Below are 14,771 nucleotides of genomic sequence, written 5' to 3' on the forward strand. Positions count from 1 at the left end.
ATTTAGCATTTTGGTAATAACTAATAACCAATAATGATTACCTAGAAAAAAACCAAAAAAACCAAAATAAAAGTAATTTTGAGAGCACAACAAATTTCACCAGCGTTTTAATACCTGTCATTTGATAATTTGTGATTGAAGTAACATTATTATCATATAACATCATCACCACCTTTGATAACACCAATCACAATATGCACAAGGTACGAAATAAAAAAAAATAACAAAAAATTGTGAGAAAATTTTGTGATCCAAAATCCATCCCAAAAAAAAAACAAATTAATGGTTGGTTATAAAATCTTGTCATTCTTAGATGTCATAGAAATTTTAATAACCGCTACAAGAAAGGCAAATGAAGTAGCCAACATACATAAAAATAAAAAAAGTGAACCTCCCAAAGATAAAAACATGTACCCAAGAAAGACCGTGGACTTTGGTGAGCCACAGAATTTAGGAATGGTAATGAGACACGTACGAAAACAAACACTTCCGGGGAAACCGAACCGGCACGTAACCGGTCAACTGTAATAGCAATCAACGGGTAATCATGGGTTGCCCGTAACCTTTCATTCCCTCCCTTCCCTCTCCAACGTTCATTTATAAAATAAAAGCCGTCCTTATGAAACCTTAGTTTGTCGTCTCATCTTAGTGCAACAAGTCTCAATTCCATCTTTGCTTTGGCTTTCCTCAGAGCTTTGTCTCTCTCTCTTTCTCTTTCCCTCTCATTCTGTGTCTTTTGGATGGAGGGCGAGAAGGCCTAGGATAGGTCTCTCTCGTTGAAAAAAGTTGAGAAAGAAAGGGAGTTTCCCGTTTTAACAAAAAAATTTATATTAAAAAAAAAAAAAAAGCCCCAGAAAAGAGAGGGATCTTTAATTGTCTTCCTTGAACTTGCACTTGTTGTTCATCATGGGTTCCACATTCATTTCTTTAGATGATGTCAAGAACGAAACTGTTGATCTTGTAAGCAAAACAACATATATATATATATATTGTTTTCTTTTTCCATTCTTGTGTTTCATTTGAATATGTTTTTGTTGGATTTTGTTTTGATAAACAATGAAAAACTCAATATAACACAAATATGTCAAATGGGTATTCTTTGTTTTATATGTTTTGTCAGCTGGGAATTTTCATCTGCTAATTTTTTTCATTTCTTGGTTTGGTTATTCTTCTTTAGCTATTCTTTTTGTTTTATTCGTGGAAAGGTTTTTGGATGACATGAACTTGGATTGCATGACAGGAAAAATGATAGTTTTTTTTCATGATTTTATTTTTCGATTTTCTTAGAACTACGTTGGAGCTAATGGTTAAAATAAGTTGTTGATTTTCATGAATTGTGATTGTCTGTGTGCAGGAGCGAATTCCTATTGATGAAGTTTTTGAGCAGCTGAAATGTACAAGAAATGGTTTGACAGGAGATGAAGGTGAGAAGAGGCTCCAAATCTTTGGTCCAAACAAGCTTGAGGAGAAAAAGGAGAGTAAACTCCTCAAGTTCTTGGGTTTCATGTGGAATCCCCTATCATGGGTCATGGAGTGTGCTGCTATCATGGCCATTGTTTTGGCCAATGGAGGGGTAACTCTCTCTCTCTCTCTCTCTCTCTCACACACACACACACACACACACACACACAAGATGTGACGTAACGTTGACACCATTATAAAGTATATGAGACCTTGATATCTTTAACGATGAACAATTCAGGGAAAGCCACCGGACTGGCAAGATTTCGTTGGTATTGTCGTGTTGCTCCTCATCAACTCAACTATCAGCTTCATTGAAGAAAACAACGCAGGCAATGCTGCGGCTGCTCTCATGGCGGGTCTTGCCCCCAAAACCAAGGTACACATCACATGTTCATGATCCACGTATATACATGCCCAATACTAAATAATTAATTACACTCGTCGCTGCATTCAATTTTATGAAGAATTTAACTTAATGGATTCATGTGTTTGTAGGTGTTGAGGGATGGGAAATGGAGTGAGCAAGATGCAGCAATCTTGGTACCAGGAGATGTGATCAGCATCAAGTTGGGAGACATCATCCCAGCCGATGCCCGTCTCTTGGAGGGTGATCCTCTTAAAATCGACCAGTCTGCTCTCACCGGTGAATCCCTTCCAGTCACCAAGCACCCGGGCCAAGAGATCTTCTCCGGTTCCACCTGCAAACAAGGAGAGATTGAGGCTGTTGTTATTGCCACTGGTGTTCATACCTTTTTTGGCAAGGCTGCTCACCTTGTGGACAGCACAAACCAAGTTGGTCACTTCCAAAAGGTATACTAGCCAGCTAATAAATTGCATACTAAATTTTAACAATCCATATATATTTCTTCGGGGATTTTTTTTTTTTTGGTTGGATTGATGTTTTGATGGTTGTTGATAATTTGATCAGGTGTTGACAGCCATTGGTAACTTCTGTATCTGCTCTATTGCGGTGGGCATGGTAATTGAGATTATAGTGATGTACCCAATCCAACACAGGAAATACAGAGAGGGTATTGACAACATGCTGGTGCTTCTTATTGGAGGTATCCCAATTGCTATGCCAACGGTCTTGTCTGTGACCATGGCTATTGGGTCTCACCGCCTGTCAGAACAAGGTGCTATCACAAAGAGGATGACAGCCATTGAGGAGATGGCAGGAATGGATGTCCTATGCAGTGACAAGACTGGGACTCTCACCCTCAACAAACTCACTGTTGACAAGAACCTGATTGAGGTTGGTGGCTTAAAAGCCAAGTAATGTAATTTGCCAAAGGAAATGCACTTGTAACCATTTTAAGTATTGGTACTTATCATGGGTGTATTTTTTACTACAGGTGTTTCCAAAGAACATTGATAAGGATACTGTAGTCTTGCTTGCTGCCAGGGCTTCCAGGATTGAAAACCAAGATGCCATTGATGCTTGTATTGTTGGAATGTTGGGTGATCCCAAGGAGGTATGAAATTCCAACTACTTTTTGGCCAATGCATTTCATGTTAGTCTACTTTCTATTCATTGACAAGTTCTAACTGCTGGCTTTGCAGGCAAGAGCAGGAATCACTGAGGTGCATTTCTTGCCCTTCAATCCTGTAGATAAGCGCACAGCAATCACCTATATTGAAGAAGATGGCAACTGGCACCGATGCAGCAAAGGAGCTCCTGAGCAAGTACGAAAATCTCCTCTTGAACCATTATAGCATTTCGATATCATACGTTCAACAAAACATCCTATCAACAAAATTTGCTTCATTGAAATATGATAGAACTAACTATTATACTTGTTTACCAGATCATTGAACTTTGTGATCCAAAGGCGGATGTGAGGAAGAGGGCACACAGCGTCATTGACAATTTTGCTGAACGTGGTCTTCGTTCCTTGGGAGTTGCTAGACAGGTAGACTAGTTGTTAATTAATAATAACAGCTTCTTGATTATCAGTAAATGAAATGTGAAAGCTGTATTGAATCGGGCTCTATGCCCTCCCAATGCAGACTGTTCCAGAGAAGACCAAAGAGAGCGCTGGAGGGCCTTGGGAGTTTGTTGGTCTCTTACCCCTCTTTGATCCTCCAAGGCATGATAGTGCAGAGACCATCCGTCGGGCTCTTGACCTTGGTGTCAATGTTAAGATGATCACTGGTGATCAGCTTGCCATTGGAAAAGAGACTGGTCGTAGGCTTGGCATGGGCACCAACATGTATCCCTCTGCCACCCTCCTTGGCCAGAGCAAGGATGAGTCCATTTCTTCCATTCCTGTTGATGAGCTCATTGAAAAGGCTGATGGATTTGCTGGTGTTTTCCCTGGTAATAAAATTTTCATTTTAGCTCTACCAAAAATGATGTCGGTATTGATTATTGCATTTCATAGTATTATTAGCAATTCTAATTTGGGGCTTGACAGAGCACAAGTATGAGATTGTTAAGAGGCTGCAGGAGAGGAAGCACATTTGTGGAATGACTGGAGATGGTGTAAATGATGCCCCAGCACTCAAGAAGGCAGACATTGGTATTGCAGTAGCTGATGCTACTGATGCAGCTAGGGGTGCATCAGACATTGTCTTGACAGAGCCAGGTTTGAGTGTGATAGTGAGTGCTGTGTTGACAAGCAGGGCTATCTTTCAGAGGATGAAGAACTACACAATCTATGCTGTTTCCATAACAATACGTATTGTGATGGGGTTCCTGCTTATTGCTCTCATCTGGAAGTTTGACTTCTCACCTTTCATGGTCCTGATCATTGCCATCTTGAATGACGGAACCATCATGACCATCTCCAAGGACAGGGTGAAGCCATCTCCTGTTCCTGACTCATGGAAGCTCAAGGAAATCTTTGCCACTGGAATTATCCTTGGGGCCTACCTGGCCGTCATGTCTGTGGTGTTCTTTTATCTTGCAAATGACACCAACTTCTTCAAAGTGAGTGAATCACACATGTGTTTGGATAAAGCTTATTTTGATTAATTATACAAAAGTATGGCTGTACATTGAAACAAGTGATGCTTTAGAATATAGTTTTTTAGATTATTTAAAAAAAATAAAAATAAAAAGGAAGAAGAAGCAAGTCAAATAAGAAATAATAGAAATATGATTGTATAAAGAAGTTGGATACTAATAATATAACTGTTGCAGAAAGTTTTTGGAGTGAAGGCAATTGCTAATAATGATGCAGAGCTTAACTCGGCCCTTTACCTTCAAGTGAGCATTATTAGTCAAGCACTCATCTTTGTGACCCGATCAAGGAGCTGGTCCTTTGTTGAACGCCCTGGTTTCTTGCTTTGCATTGCCTTCATTACAGCACAATTGGTTTGTATTTTTATTTGTTATTGTGTTGAATTTGTTCTTACTACTTTTGTGTGCATGATTACCATATATTGTTCTAATTGTGTTACCTGTTCAAATTAGGTTGCCACTCTCATTGCTGTGTATGCACACTGGGGCTTTGCCAGGATCCATGGCATTGGGTGGGGTTGGGCAGGAGTGATCTGGATTTACAGCATCATTACCTACCTCCCTCTCGATGTCCTCAAGTTCATCATCCGATTTGGATTGTCCGGCAAGGCCTGGAACAACATGCTTCAAAACAAGGTGACTAATAATTCTCATAAAACCGTATAATCTTTAAGCTCCATCAGTCGATGTTATTCAATTTAATTTTTGTTTTTTGTTTTCTCTTACCATTGCTTTCTCTTTGTGTATGTACCTAATGAAGACCGCTTTCACGACAAAGAAGGATTATGGGAAGGGCGAGAGGGAAGCACAATGGGCCTTGGCTCAACGTACACTCCATGGTCTCCAGCCTCCGGAAGCATTATATACAGAGAAAAGCAGCTACCGGGATCTTTCTGAGATTGCAGAGCAGGCGAAGAGGCGTGCTGAAGTTGCCAGGTAGATTACAGAACCAGCCCCATCTAAAATTCACCCCTGGAGATATTTGAACTTTAAAATTCTCATTCAATCCAGCAGGAACATAAGTGATTACAAATTTATATAATTCTGGGAAACTTTTTAACTTCAACATGTTGTTTCATGGTTCCTTAAATAAACTTCAATGAGGCCCTATTGGGGCAGGAAGCTTTATAAAAGATTGTACCTATGCATTAAATTGGACTAGCTAACAAAGTTTGTATGATAGTCCAGTTAAACATTCAAATATCAAGTTCATTTAGAAAAGTCATTCTTATTTCGAAAACCACATTGAATATAAACTCTACTTATTTTTGCAGGCTCAGGGAGTTGCACACCCTCAAGGGACATGTTGAATCAGTGGTGAAGTTGAAGGGTCTGGACATTGAAACCATCCAACAGCACTACACTGTTTAAAAGACCTCGTGAAACATGGAATGCGGCTGAGTCGTTAATTAAGTGTATGTAGACAATTAAGTAAGATGGGAGGACAAGGTTTAAAGGAGAAGCTCTTTGTGATGTTTCTTTCTTCATTTGATTTTCTATGTTTCTTTCCGTGAGGATTTAGAATTGCTGGAATAACCAGATGCTTTGAGACTTGTTGTAGTTGATTTGGAGAATGGAAAAATGAACTCAAAGGGACGGAACGAAGATTAAAGGAGCTATTATATATTATTATAGAAATATGGTGTCACGTTTTAGTATGACAGAACTCCTTTGTTTTTCTTTCTAGACATTGTTACCCTTTTCTCCATTTCTATCCTCATTAGATTTTTGGTTTTAGGTTTTCAGGATCAAAAATACTCCTTTGTACTAGTTTTTTTTCTAGAAATATAGTGTCTATATATTTCTCTTCCGTTTTCTTTAGTATTATAGTACCCTTTATCTTAGATCAAAGTTCATTGCCTCTACGTTTTGTTGGCATATCAATATCATGCAGGAACCAAATCACTTCCTGAAATAAGCAGCAAGATATGTTGCCCCCCATAATATCTATAAAGCAAGGAAAATAGACACATACTGCCCTACTCAGATGACTGTATGATTTCTCTGAGTCAGGAGATGTTTATTGAAATTCAGATGATTGTGAAACATCAATTTCTATGTATTTCCCCTAAATGGATGTCATGAATGAAATTTTAAGGTTAAAGGCAACCACTAGATCATTCGGCCAAGGGATTGAGAAAAAAGAAGATGGCCAAGAAATAGGGATTGCTACTTGTTATAATTTGGTCAGATTATCCAAATCACAACCCCAAAGAAAACATATATATATATATATATATAATATCTGACTAGTAGTTGTGTTTTCTCAAGTAATGGTTGCTTAATTTCAGTCTATCTTCTAGTAATATAAGTATTTCTGTATTTGCTTTTCAGAAATAAATATAAAGGCAAAACTTAGTTACAATCTTTAACTACTTACGTTTCTCAATTAGATAAAATTTTCAGCTATGAATGTTATCAAAAATTGACTTATGCAACAAAATGGAATATGAGTTTTTGACAACATTATGATATTATTCATTAAAAGGGACATCGCTGTAACAATTAGTACGAATTCAATCATAGATGATTTTAAATATTTAAGAACGCAAACCAAATTCCATTTTCATAAATGATTGCATTGTAATGTATTAACTTATTAAGAAATAATGATGTTGTATATTACTCTTTGTTAATACATTGTTAATACTATAAATGCATACTTATTTAGAGTTTCATAATAACTTTTTATTTATTATATATATACTTTTACCCTCCTAACTCTAGTTCCTAATTCCATACGTGATGATCAGCTTTTGCTTGAAAATTGGTATTTTTGCTTTTGCTGTTGATTGGGATGACCAAGAATCGGTTCATGTTTTAAGTGGTAAAAGGGCTCAGATTAGATACGGCTAATATGGATGCTTTATTGGAGGAAATTCTTGTGGTTAATATGTATCTTGGTTAAAGGAAATTCCTCCTTGTTTTACTGCAGCTGTTGAGGCGTATATACTTTTTTGATTTACTATTAATAAAAATTTTAAATTCTTTATAATAAAAAAATTACAAATTAACAGGATAATAAATATGAGGAAATAAATGGAAAGTACACTTTTTTAGTTTGACCCTTTTTTTTTATGTAGTTTATCCTCAAAAAAAAAAAAAGTTAGACTAAAATTCATTTAAGCCTTTTCCCTTTACTTTCCAATTAAATCCTCTAAATTTTAAGTTAATTTAACTCTATTCTACTTCTCTCTTTTTCACCTCAATACAAACGGACCATTAAAGTTTATCTGTTAATTTCTGTTAAATGTTACCATTAAGTGTCCAAATTTTTATTTTATTTTTCAAATTTTTAAAATAAAAAATATTTTAACCGAAGTTGACAAAAATGCCTTTTTTTTTATCGGAACAAAAAAGACCTTAATTGAATAAATATAAAACTTAAATAACTCAATCAAACAAAACAAAGTTAGAAGTTTAAAATAAATTTTCGTCAAATTTAAATAGTGCATTTTACATTTTTGCCTAAATCATATACTATATAATAAAAGTTGAGTTTATAAGTCGTGATTGTGCCATGTGGCAGTACCAAATTGTAGAAATTTTTGTACATTTTTTATATAAAAAAATTAGATATAAAATTTTTTGTTCTTATCTTCTTCTCTTATAATTTTTAAGTTGATAAAAATCTTAATTTGATTACAATCTTCTTTTTCTATAATTTCTAAGTTGATAAAAATCTTAATTTGATTACAATCTTATTCTCCTATAATTTCTAAGTTGATCAAAATCTTAATTTGATTTCAATCTAAAATTTTCATCTAATCCTTTTATTATTAAGAGTAAATAAAATCTTATCTCCAAAATAAATGGATTGCAGCGCCATCATTTTTTTTAGTTGATTTTTTTTAAGCCAACACAATCATTAATATATAATAAGTATAATAAAAGTTGAGTTTAGAAGTCGTAGTTGTGCTATGTGGCAGCACCAAATTGCAAAAATTTTTGTACATTTTTTATATAAAAAAATAAATATAAATTTTTTTTGTTCTTATCTTCTTCTCCTGTAATTTATGAGTTGATAAAAATCTTAATTTGATTACAATCTTCTTCTCCTATAATTTCTAAGTTGATAAAAATCTTAATTTGATTATAATATAAAATTTTCATCTAATCCTTTTATTATTAAGAGTAAATAAAATCTTATCTCCAAAAGAAATGGATTGCAGCGCCATCCTTTTTTTTTTAGTTGATTTTTTTTTGAAGCCAACCCCATCATTAATATATAATTAACTACACAAAAAATAATCTATGAATTGTATTCATCTCATACTCGGTATTAAAAATTAGTATTTTAAGTTTTATCTTTTTTGAGGAAACAAAAAGGAAAGTTTTTGGATCTAGCTCTCTACTTCCTTTTCAGTAAAGGAAAATTTTTAGGTACTTCCGGAGCATGGATAAATAGTGCTTCCTCTTCTCACATTTATAATGAACTCTGCAATGAATTTAATAAGTGGACCCCACCATGAATGTGAGAGGAGGGAGTATCATTTTCCATACTCCGAGAGTACCTAAGAATTACTCTCCAATAAATATAGGAGAGATAATCCTCTAATCAATTTTGCTTATATTGCTCCGATAATATATCTTTTAATTAGTTTCCTTTGGAGTGCAAGCACTAACATTTGGTTAAATAACTTCGCAAATAGTGCGAGGATGAGTTCATGCACCACCAACAATTAGAATTCACCTTTAACAAAGTTGGACGGGGAATTAAAAAAAAAAAAATTAATATAGTAGTTCATTCATTGCTCTATATGATATTTTTGGGGCATAGTAGTGAAGATGCAAAGATGGTTGCAACAGGTTAGAGAGATTGGAGTTCATTAATTCTGCTTTGTATGTGATGTCTTTGGGCACATAAGTGAAGATGTAAAGATGATTGCAATAGGTTGTAGAGATTGTGGTTAAAGTTTTATCCGCAAATATCATACTAAGCATTTATAAATTACTAGCCTCATCACTCGCGCTCCGCACGTGCAATGAGACTCTTTTTTTATTTTGAGGTTAATGTACTTTTTCAATTTGAATTTATCTATTGTTAGTAAGGTTACACAAGAAGTTATTTTTAAGAAACTAAAATTTAGGGTTTGAAATAAAGTAAACTATTGAGTTTAGTGTATGCTAGTATAAATAGTGAATTTCAAAAACATAATATACGATATCAGAAGTTCTCATTCAGTTCCAATCCAATCACTTTGTCCCAAATCCAAATGACAATTGAGAAAGACAACTTTGTGTTCAAAATGGTCTTGCCTCTCTCTCCTGTGACCTGTCCTACACTAATTATGATATTTTTCATTCCCGCCACACCTACACAACACAATCACTCTCTCTCTCTCTCTCTCTCTCTCTCTCTCACACACACACACACACACACACACACACACACACATATATATGGGATCATACTAACGAGTGTCAATCCATTTAAAGAAAGTTTTGACACCACTTTTATGAGAAATGAAAAAAATTGTCAAAAATATTAATTTTTTTTCTTTTCCCATAAAAACTTTCTTTAAATAAATTGTTAACCAATGACCTAAGGATATCGTTAGCATTTCCATATATATATATATATATTCCAAATAGAATCCTCTCTCTCTCTCTCTCTCTCTCTCTCTCTCTCTCTCTCTCTCTCTCTCTCTCTCCCTCTGACACTCCCATAGCGTCGTCTCAGAAACTCATAAAATACAAGCGAAAGTGCCTCAAGAACATTCGTACAAACGACGAAATGATGGCTGCTCTTAAAATCAACTCCAAAATCCACTGAGCTCTCTACCTCTTCCTCTATTAAGTGCCAAAGGTCTCTCTCTCTAAATTTAACTTTCAATGAAAATTGAAAACCCATCTTTGTATAACACATCCGAAAACCAAAACCCATCATTTTTTTTTACCCAATATGGAAAACCCATTTCTCAAAATTTTAATTTTAATTTTTTTTCCCAAAGCACTTTGCTTTATAGATATGTTGCCCCCCATAATATCTATAAAGCAAGGAAAATAGACGCATACTGCCCTACTTTGATGACTATATGATTTCTCTAAGTCAGGAGTAGGAATGGCAACGAGTCGGATTCAGGCCAGATTCTTTGATACTTGAACCCAACCTGTGGGCCTTATCCGTTACCCAAACCCAGCCCGTTTAATAAATGGCAAACCTGCCTTGTTGGGGCCTACAGGCCTCATCTAGCCAGTTTTGCCGCCTATTCAAAAGGCCTAATCTATGGCCCAATCTGATCCAATCTTTAAAAAAAAAAAAAATTTACAACCACAAAAATCATAACCACAAAAACTGTTTCAATCACAAACATAAACAGAAATACAAATCACACTAATCGAAAAAAAAAAATACAAATCACAAACAGAAACTATTTTCAATCTTCAATATGATATTGTTTCATTTCAGATACAATTTATATATATATATATATATTAAAAGAGAGGACAAAACAATGGATATAGATGATTTCAGGAATGGTTCTAAAGACTTCAGGTGTGGATGTGTGGACGTTTATAGAGACAGCAATTTTGGTGGCATCTATGGATTATGGTAGCGAGTTGAAGCAACGAAGAGATGGGATTGTTGAAAGGCTCTATGCTACAACAGCGCCGTTTCAATCTTGCTGTCAGATTTGTGATGAAGATGATGGTGATAATAGTAACGTCGGTAATGAAGCGAAGACAACGACTACGAAGATGGCGATGAGAGATGACAACGGCAACAAGGATTTGGATTTGTATTGTGGTTTGTTAAGATCAGCAAAAGTGCGTGGTCAACGATAGTGTGTGCCTCTGTGAGAGAGAGAGAGAGAGAGAGAGAGAGGTGAGGGTGAGGGTGAGCGTTAGGGTTTGGGAAATGAAATCTAATAGGAGAAAGAGAGTATTTATATCTAGGGTTTTCTATTTTATTTTTTAATATTATATATGTATACGAGTCGGGTATGCATAAAACCAGGACCCTTTTCGGGTTTTTTTTTTAATCCATATCCAAGCCTATTATTTATCGGACCGGGTAAAATCCAACCCATTAGGGTTGAGCCAAGCCGAGTATTCGCGAGTCGGGCTTTTATTGCCATCCTTAGTCATGAGATTGTTTATTGTAATTTCAAATGATTGTGAAACATCAATTTCTATGTATTTCCCCTAAATGGATGTCATGAATGAAATTTTAAGGTTAAAGGCAACCACTAGACCATAGATCATTCAACCTATGGATTGAAAAAAAAAAGATGGTTTTTTTATTATTATTTATTCCATATGAAACAAAAGTTAGATTCATGTTACAAGAAATAAGGATTGCAACTTGCTTAATTTTAGTCCATCTTCTAAGACAAGTATTTGAGTTTTATTTTATATTCTACCAATTATAACTTGTCATGTATTCTCTTTTACTTTCCTTATAAAATAACCAAAGTTTAAAATTAAAAAAAAAAAAAATAGACACTTAACATACCATAATTGGTTAATTATAAAGTGGAATATAAAAAGTGAGATATAAGATTTCTATTTCCTAAGTAAGTCCTCTATGAAAAATGCTAAAACTATTACAAATTTTACTACATAAATTTACAAATGAAAATGTTAATATGGACATCCTAAGGGCATTGATTTATGCAATATTTTTTAAAAAAAATTTATAAGGAATGAAAAAAAGTAATTGATTTTTTAACAGATTTTTATATTTATCATGAAAGTGGTATAAAAACTTTTATAAAATGGTCCATTAACAAATGAATTAAGGTTTATCAAAAAACAAATACCCTAAGAATACTTGTTAACCAAGCTCATTCAGAAATTAATGTGATTAAGGCAAGGAGTACAAATACAATGTTGTCATCTCTCTATTCATGGTTAGTCTCTCATGCATTTGCTGCTCTAGAAGTGATCATAATGGATGGAGGTATTCTTGGACCTTGGGGGATTCTTCTCCCCCCCCCCCCCCCCCCAATTTTTTTTTTAAAATACTAAGTATTAATTTTAGCAATTTTATTCAATAAAATGACATTTAACCATCCTTAACAATACATTGACAATTTTATAAGCTATTAAAAAAATGTATAGATCTAGAATTTAAAACAAAATTAACAAGCTCAAAAAATTAGCCCAACAACAAAATTTTCCAATAGTAAAGCTAAAAAAATTTAAGCAGAATGAACTAATTTTACCCAAAACAGACAACTTGGCTCTTTAAACAAATTTAAACAAAATAATTTTTCCCTTATTCAACATAATTTTTTTTTGAGAGGTAATTACAATATACTGCTAACCATGCAATTCAAATCCTTCCCCGCCTTAGATCCTCGAGTACTTAGTACATGGGAATGTGCCAATTCAACTACAAAGCCTTTGGCAAATTCAACATAATTTTAAATTAAATAATTGTGTCAATGGATGGTGAGAACTAAAAAATCATAATACTACCCGCTTGATTGTAGAGTGGTCATGCTTGTATTTATTCTTCTAATTTTTATTACAACTATAGAGTGAAAATTGTCAGCTAAGAATGTCATGAAAATTGACCTTCACAACAAGATGGAATGTGAGTTTTTGACAGATTTTATGATATTATTCATTAAAAGGGATATCACTGCGACAATTAGTACGAATTCAATAATAGATGATTTTAAAAAGATTTAAAAACACACCGAGTTCCATTTTCATACATAATTGTATTGTAATGTATTAACTTATTAAAAAACAATGATTTTTTGTATCTCTATCTTTGTTAACAAATTGTTAATACTTAATACTAAATGAATACTTATTAAGACGATCATAATGACTTTTTTTTTTTTTAATACTTTTGTCATCTAACTCCAAGTCCTGATTCCATCCATCGTTATCATGTTTTGCTTGGAAATTGGTATTTTTGACTTTGTTGTTGAATGGGATGACCAAGAAGTGGTTTATGTTTGGTAAAAGCGCTCAGATTAGATATGGCAACATATGGATGCTTTTGGAGGAAATTCTTGCAATGAATATGTCGGTTGTATTTGACATCAACTTAAAAAGTCAACTTTTTTTACTATTTAGCTTTTTTTTGGTACTATTCATGGGTCTCATTGCACTTTTTCGTACTATTTATAAATCCCACTGTACTATTTATAGATCTCACTGTACTATTTCAGCTTCTTTTTAGTATTATTTACAATACTTTTAGTAAAAAGTTATTAGTTTCATATTCTTGATTAGAGGAAATTCCTCCTTGTTTTACCGCAACTACTGAGGCGGATGTATTTTGATTACTATTAATATCATTTATAAATTCTTCATAAAAAATTACAAATTAATATGATAATAAATATGTGAAAAAAATACAAAGTGCATTCTCTAAGTTTGACCAAAATTTATTTCAATTTTTTAAATTTACTTTCCTTTCAGTTAAGACCTCTAAGTTTCAAGTTTATTAATTTGTACTCTACTCCCTTCCACTTCTCTGGCCTCCACCTCAATCCAAATGGACTGTTAAGATCTATCCATCAATCATTGTTAAATGTTGTTATCAAGTGTCCAAAATTTTATTTTACAACAATTTTAAATTAAAAAATCTTTTAATAGAAATTGTCAAAAATACCTTAATTCTTTTTTGGGGATTGGAACAAAGATGCCTTAATTGAATAAATGACTCATTCGAACAAAAACAAAATTAAAAGCCTAAAGTAAATTTTGGCCAAATAAGGTGCACTCTACATTTTTGCTTTGCCTAAATATAAATAGTGAATTTCAATACCGTAATATATGACTAGGTTCATTAGTTCGCGCATGCGATGAGACTTTTTTTTTTTATAGCAAAATTAAAAAAAAAAAAAAACTAGTGTTTTTATTTTATATATATAATTTTTATTTAGAGAATTTAATTTATAAGTGGACAAAGTTATTTGAAAATCAATAGAAGAGTAGCCCTATTTTTCAGTAGGATTAGAATTATATTTTTACTGAATTGTCATTTAATTTTATCACTACTTAGACATAGGGTGTAAGGGCATTTAAAAAAATAATAATAATAAATGAAGATTCCAAATATAAGAAGTTCAATAAATAGTAGTATAGATAAAAATATAGCCTCATAATAAGTATTGTATGAGATGAGACTTTAACAAGAATTTTCCTAGATATCAAAAGTTCAGTGCCACTATCATTCGGTTCCAATCCAATCACATTTTCCCAAATCCAAACGACAATTGAGAAAGACAATTTTGTTCAAAATGCTCTGCCTCTCTCACCTGTCCTACACTATTATGACATTTTTCATTCCCGCCAAAGCCATTTCCCGCCAAAGCCACACACGCATCTACAGTACACAACACAATTACACAACACCCCCGTATTTACATAT

General features: G+C 33.7%; 1 protein-coding gene across 1 annotated transcript; it reads left to right on the forward strand.

Moving 5' to 3' along the window:
• The first annotated feature begins 650 nt into the window (after nucleotides 1-650).
• On the forward strand, nucleotides 651-6,239 carry LOC112040108 (ATPase 8, plasma membrane-type). Its single transcript, XM_065763541.1, has 14 exons — nucleotides 651-960; nucleotides 1,355-1,573; nucleotides 1,703-1,840; nucleotides 1,960-2,274; nucleotides 2,393-2,719; nucleotides 2,820-2,939; nucleotides 3,028-3,150; nucleotides 3,273-3,377; nucleotides 3,475-3,784; nucleotides 3,882-4,396; nucleotides 4,610-4,783; nucleotides 4,883-5,065; nucleotides 5,190-5,365; nucleotides 5,704-6,239. The coding sequence occupies exons 1-14, from the start codon at nucleotides 907-909 to the stop codon at nucleotides 5,798-5,800; spliced, it is 2,856 nt and encodes a 951-aa protein (XP_065619613.1). The 5' UTR covers nucleotides 651-906; the 3' UTR covers nucleotides 5,801-6,239.
• Nucleotides 6,240-14,771: the final 8,532 nt, after the last annotated feature.

Source organism: Quercus suber, unplaced genomic scaffold (assembly GCF_002906115.3).
Source record: "Quercus suber isolate HL8 unplaced genomic scaffold, Cork oak 2.0 scaffold_512, whole genome shotgun sequence".
NCBI classification, from domain to species: Eukaryota; Viridiplantae; Streptophyta; class Magnoliopsida; order Fagales; family Fagaceae; genus Quercus; species Quercus suber.

Excerpts from the sequence above, each read along its gene's own strand:
- LOC112040108 (XM_065763541.1), top strand. The coding sequence starts at position 907 with ATGGGTTCCACATTCATTTCTTTAGATGATGTCAAGAACGAAACTGTT. Across the intron at positions 961-1,354 it reads AGAACGAAACTGTTGATCTT|GAGCGAATTCCTATTGATGA; the intron begins GTAAGCAAAACA and ends GTCTGTGTGCAG. Across the intron at positions 2,940-3,027 it reads TGTTGGGTGATCCCAAGGAG|GCAAGAGCAGGAATCACTGA; the intron begins GTATGAAATTCC and ends CTGGCTTTGCAG.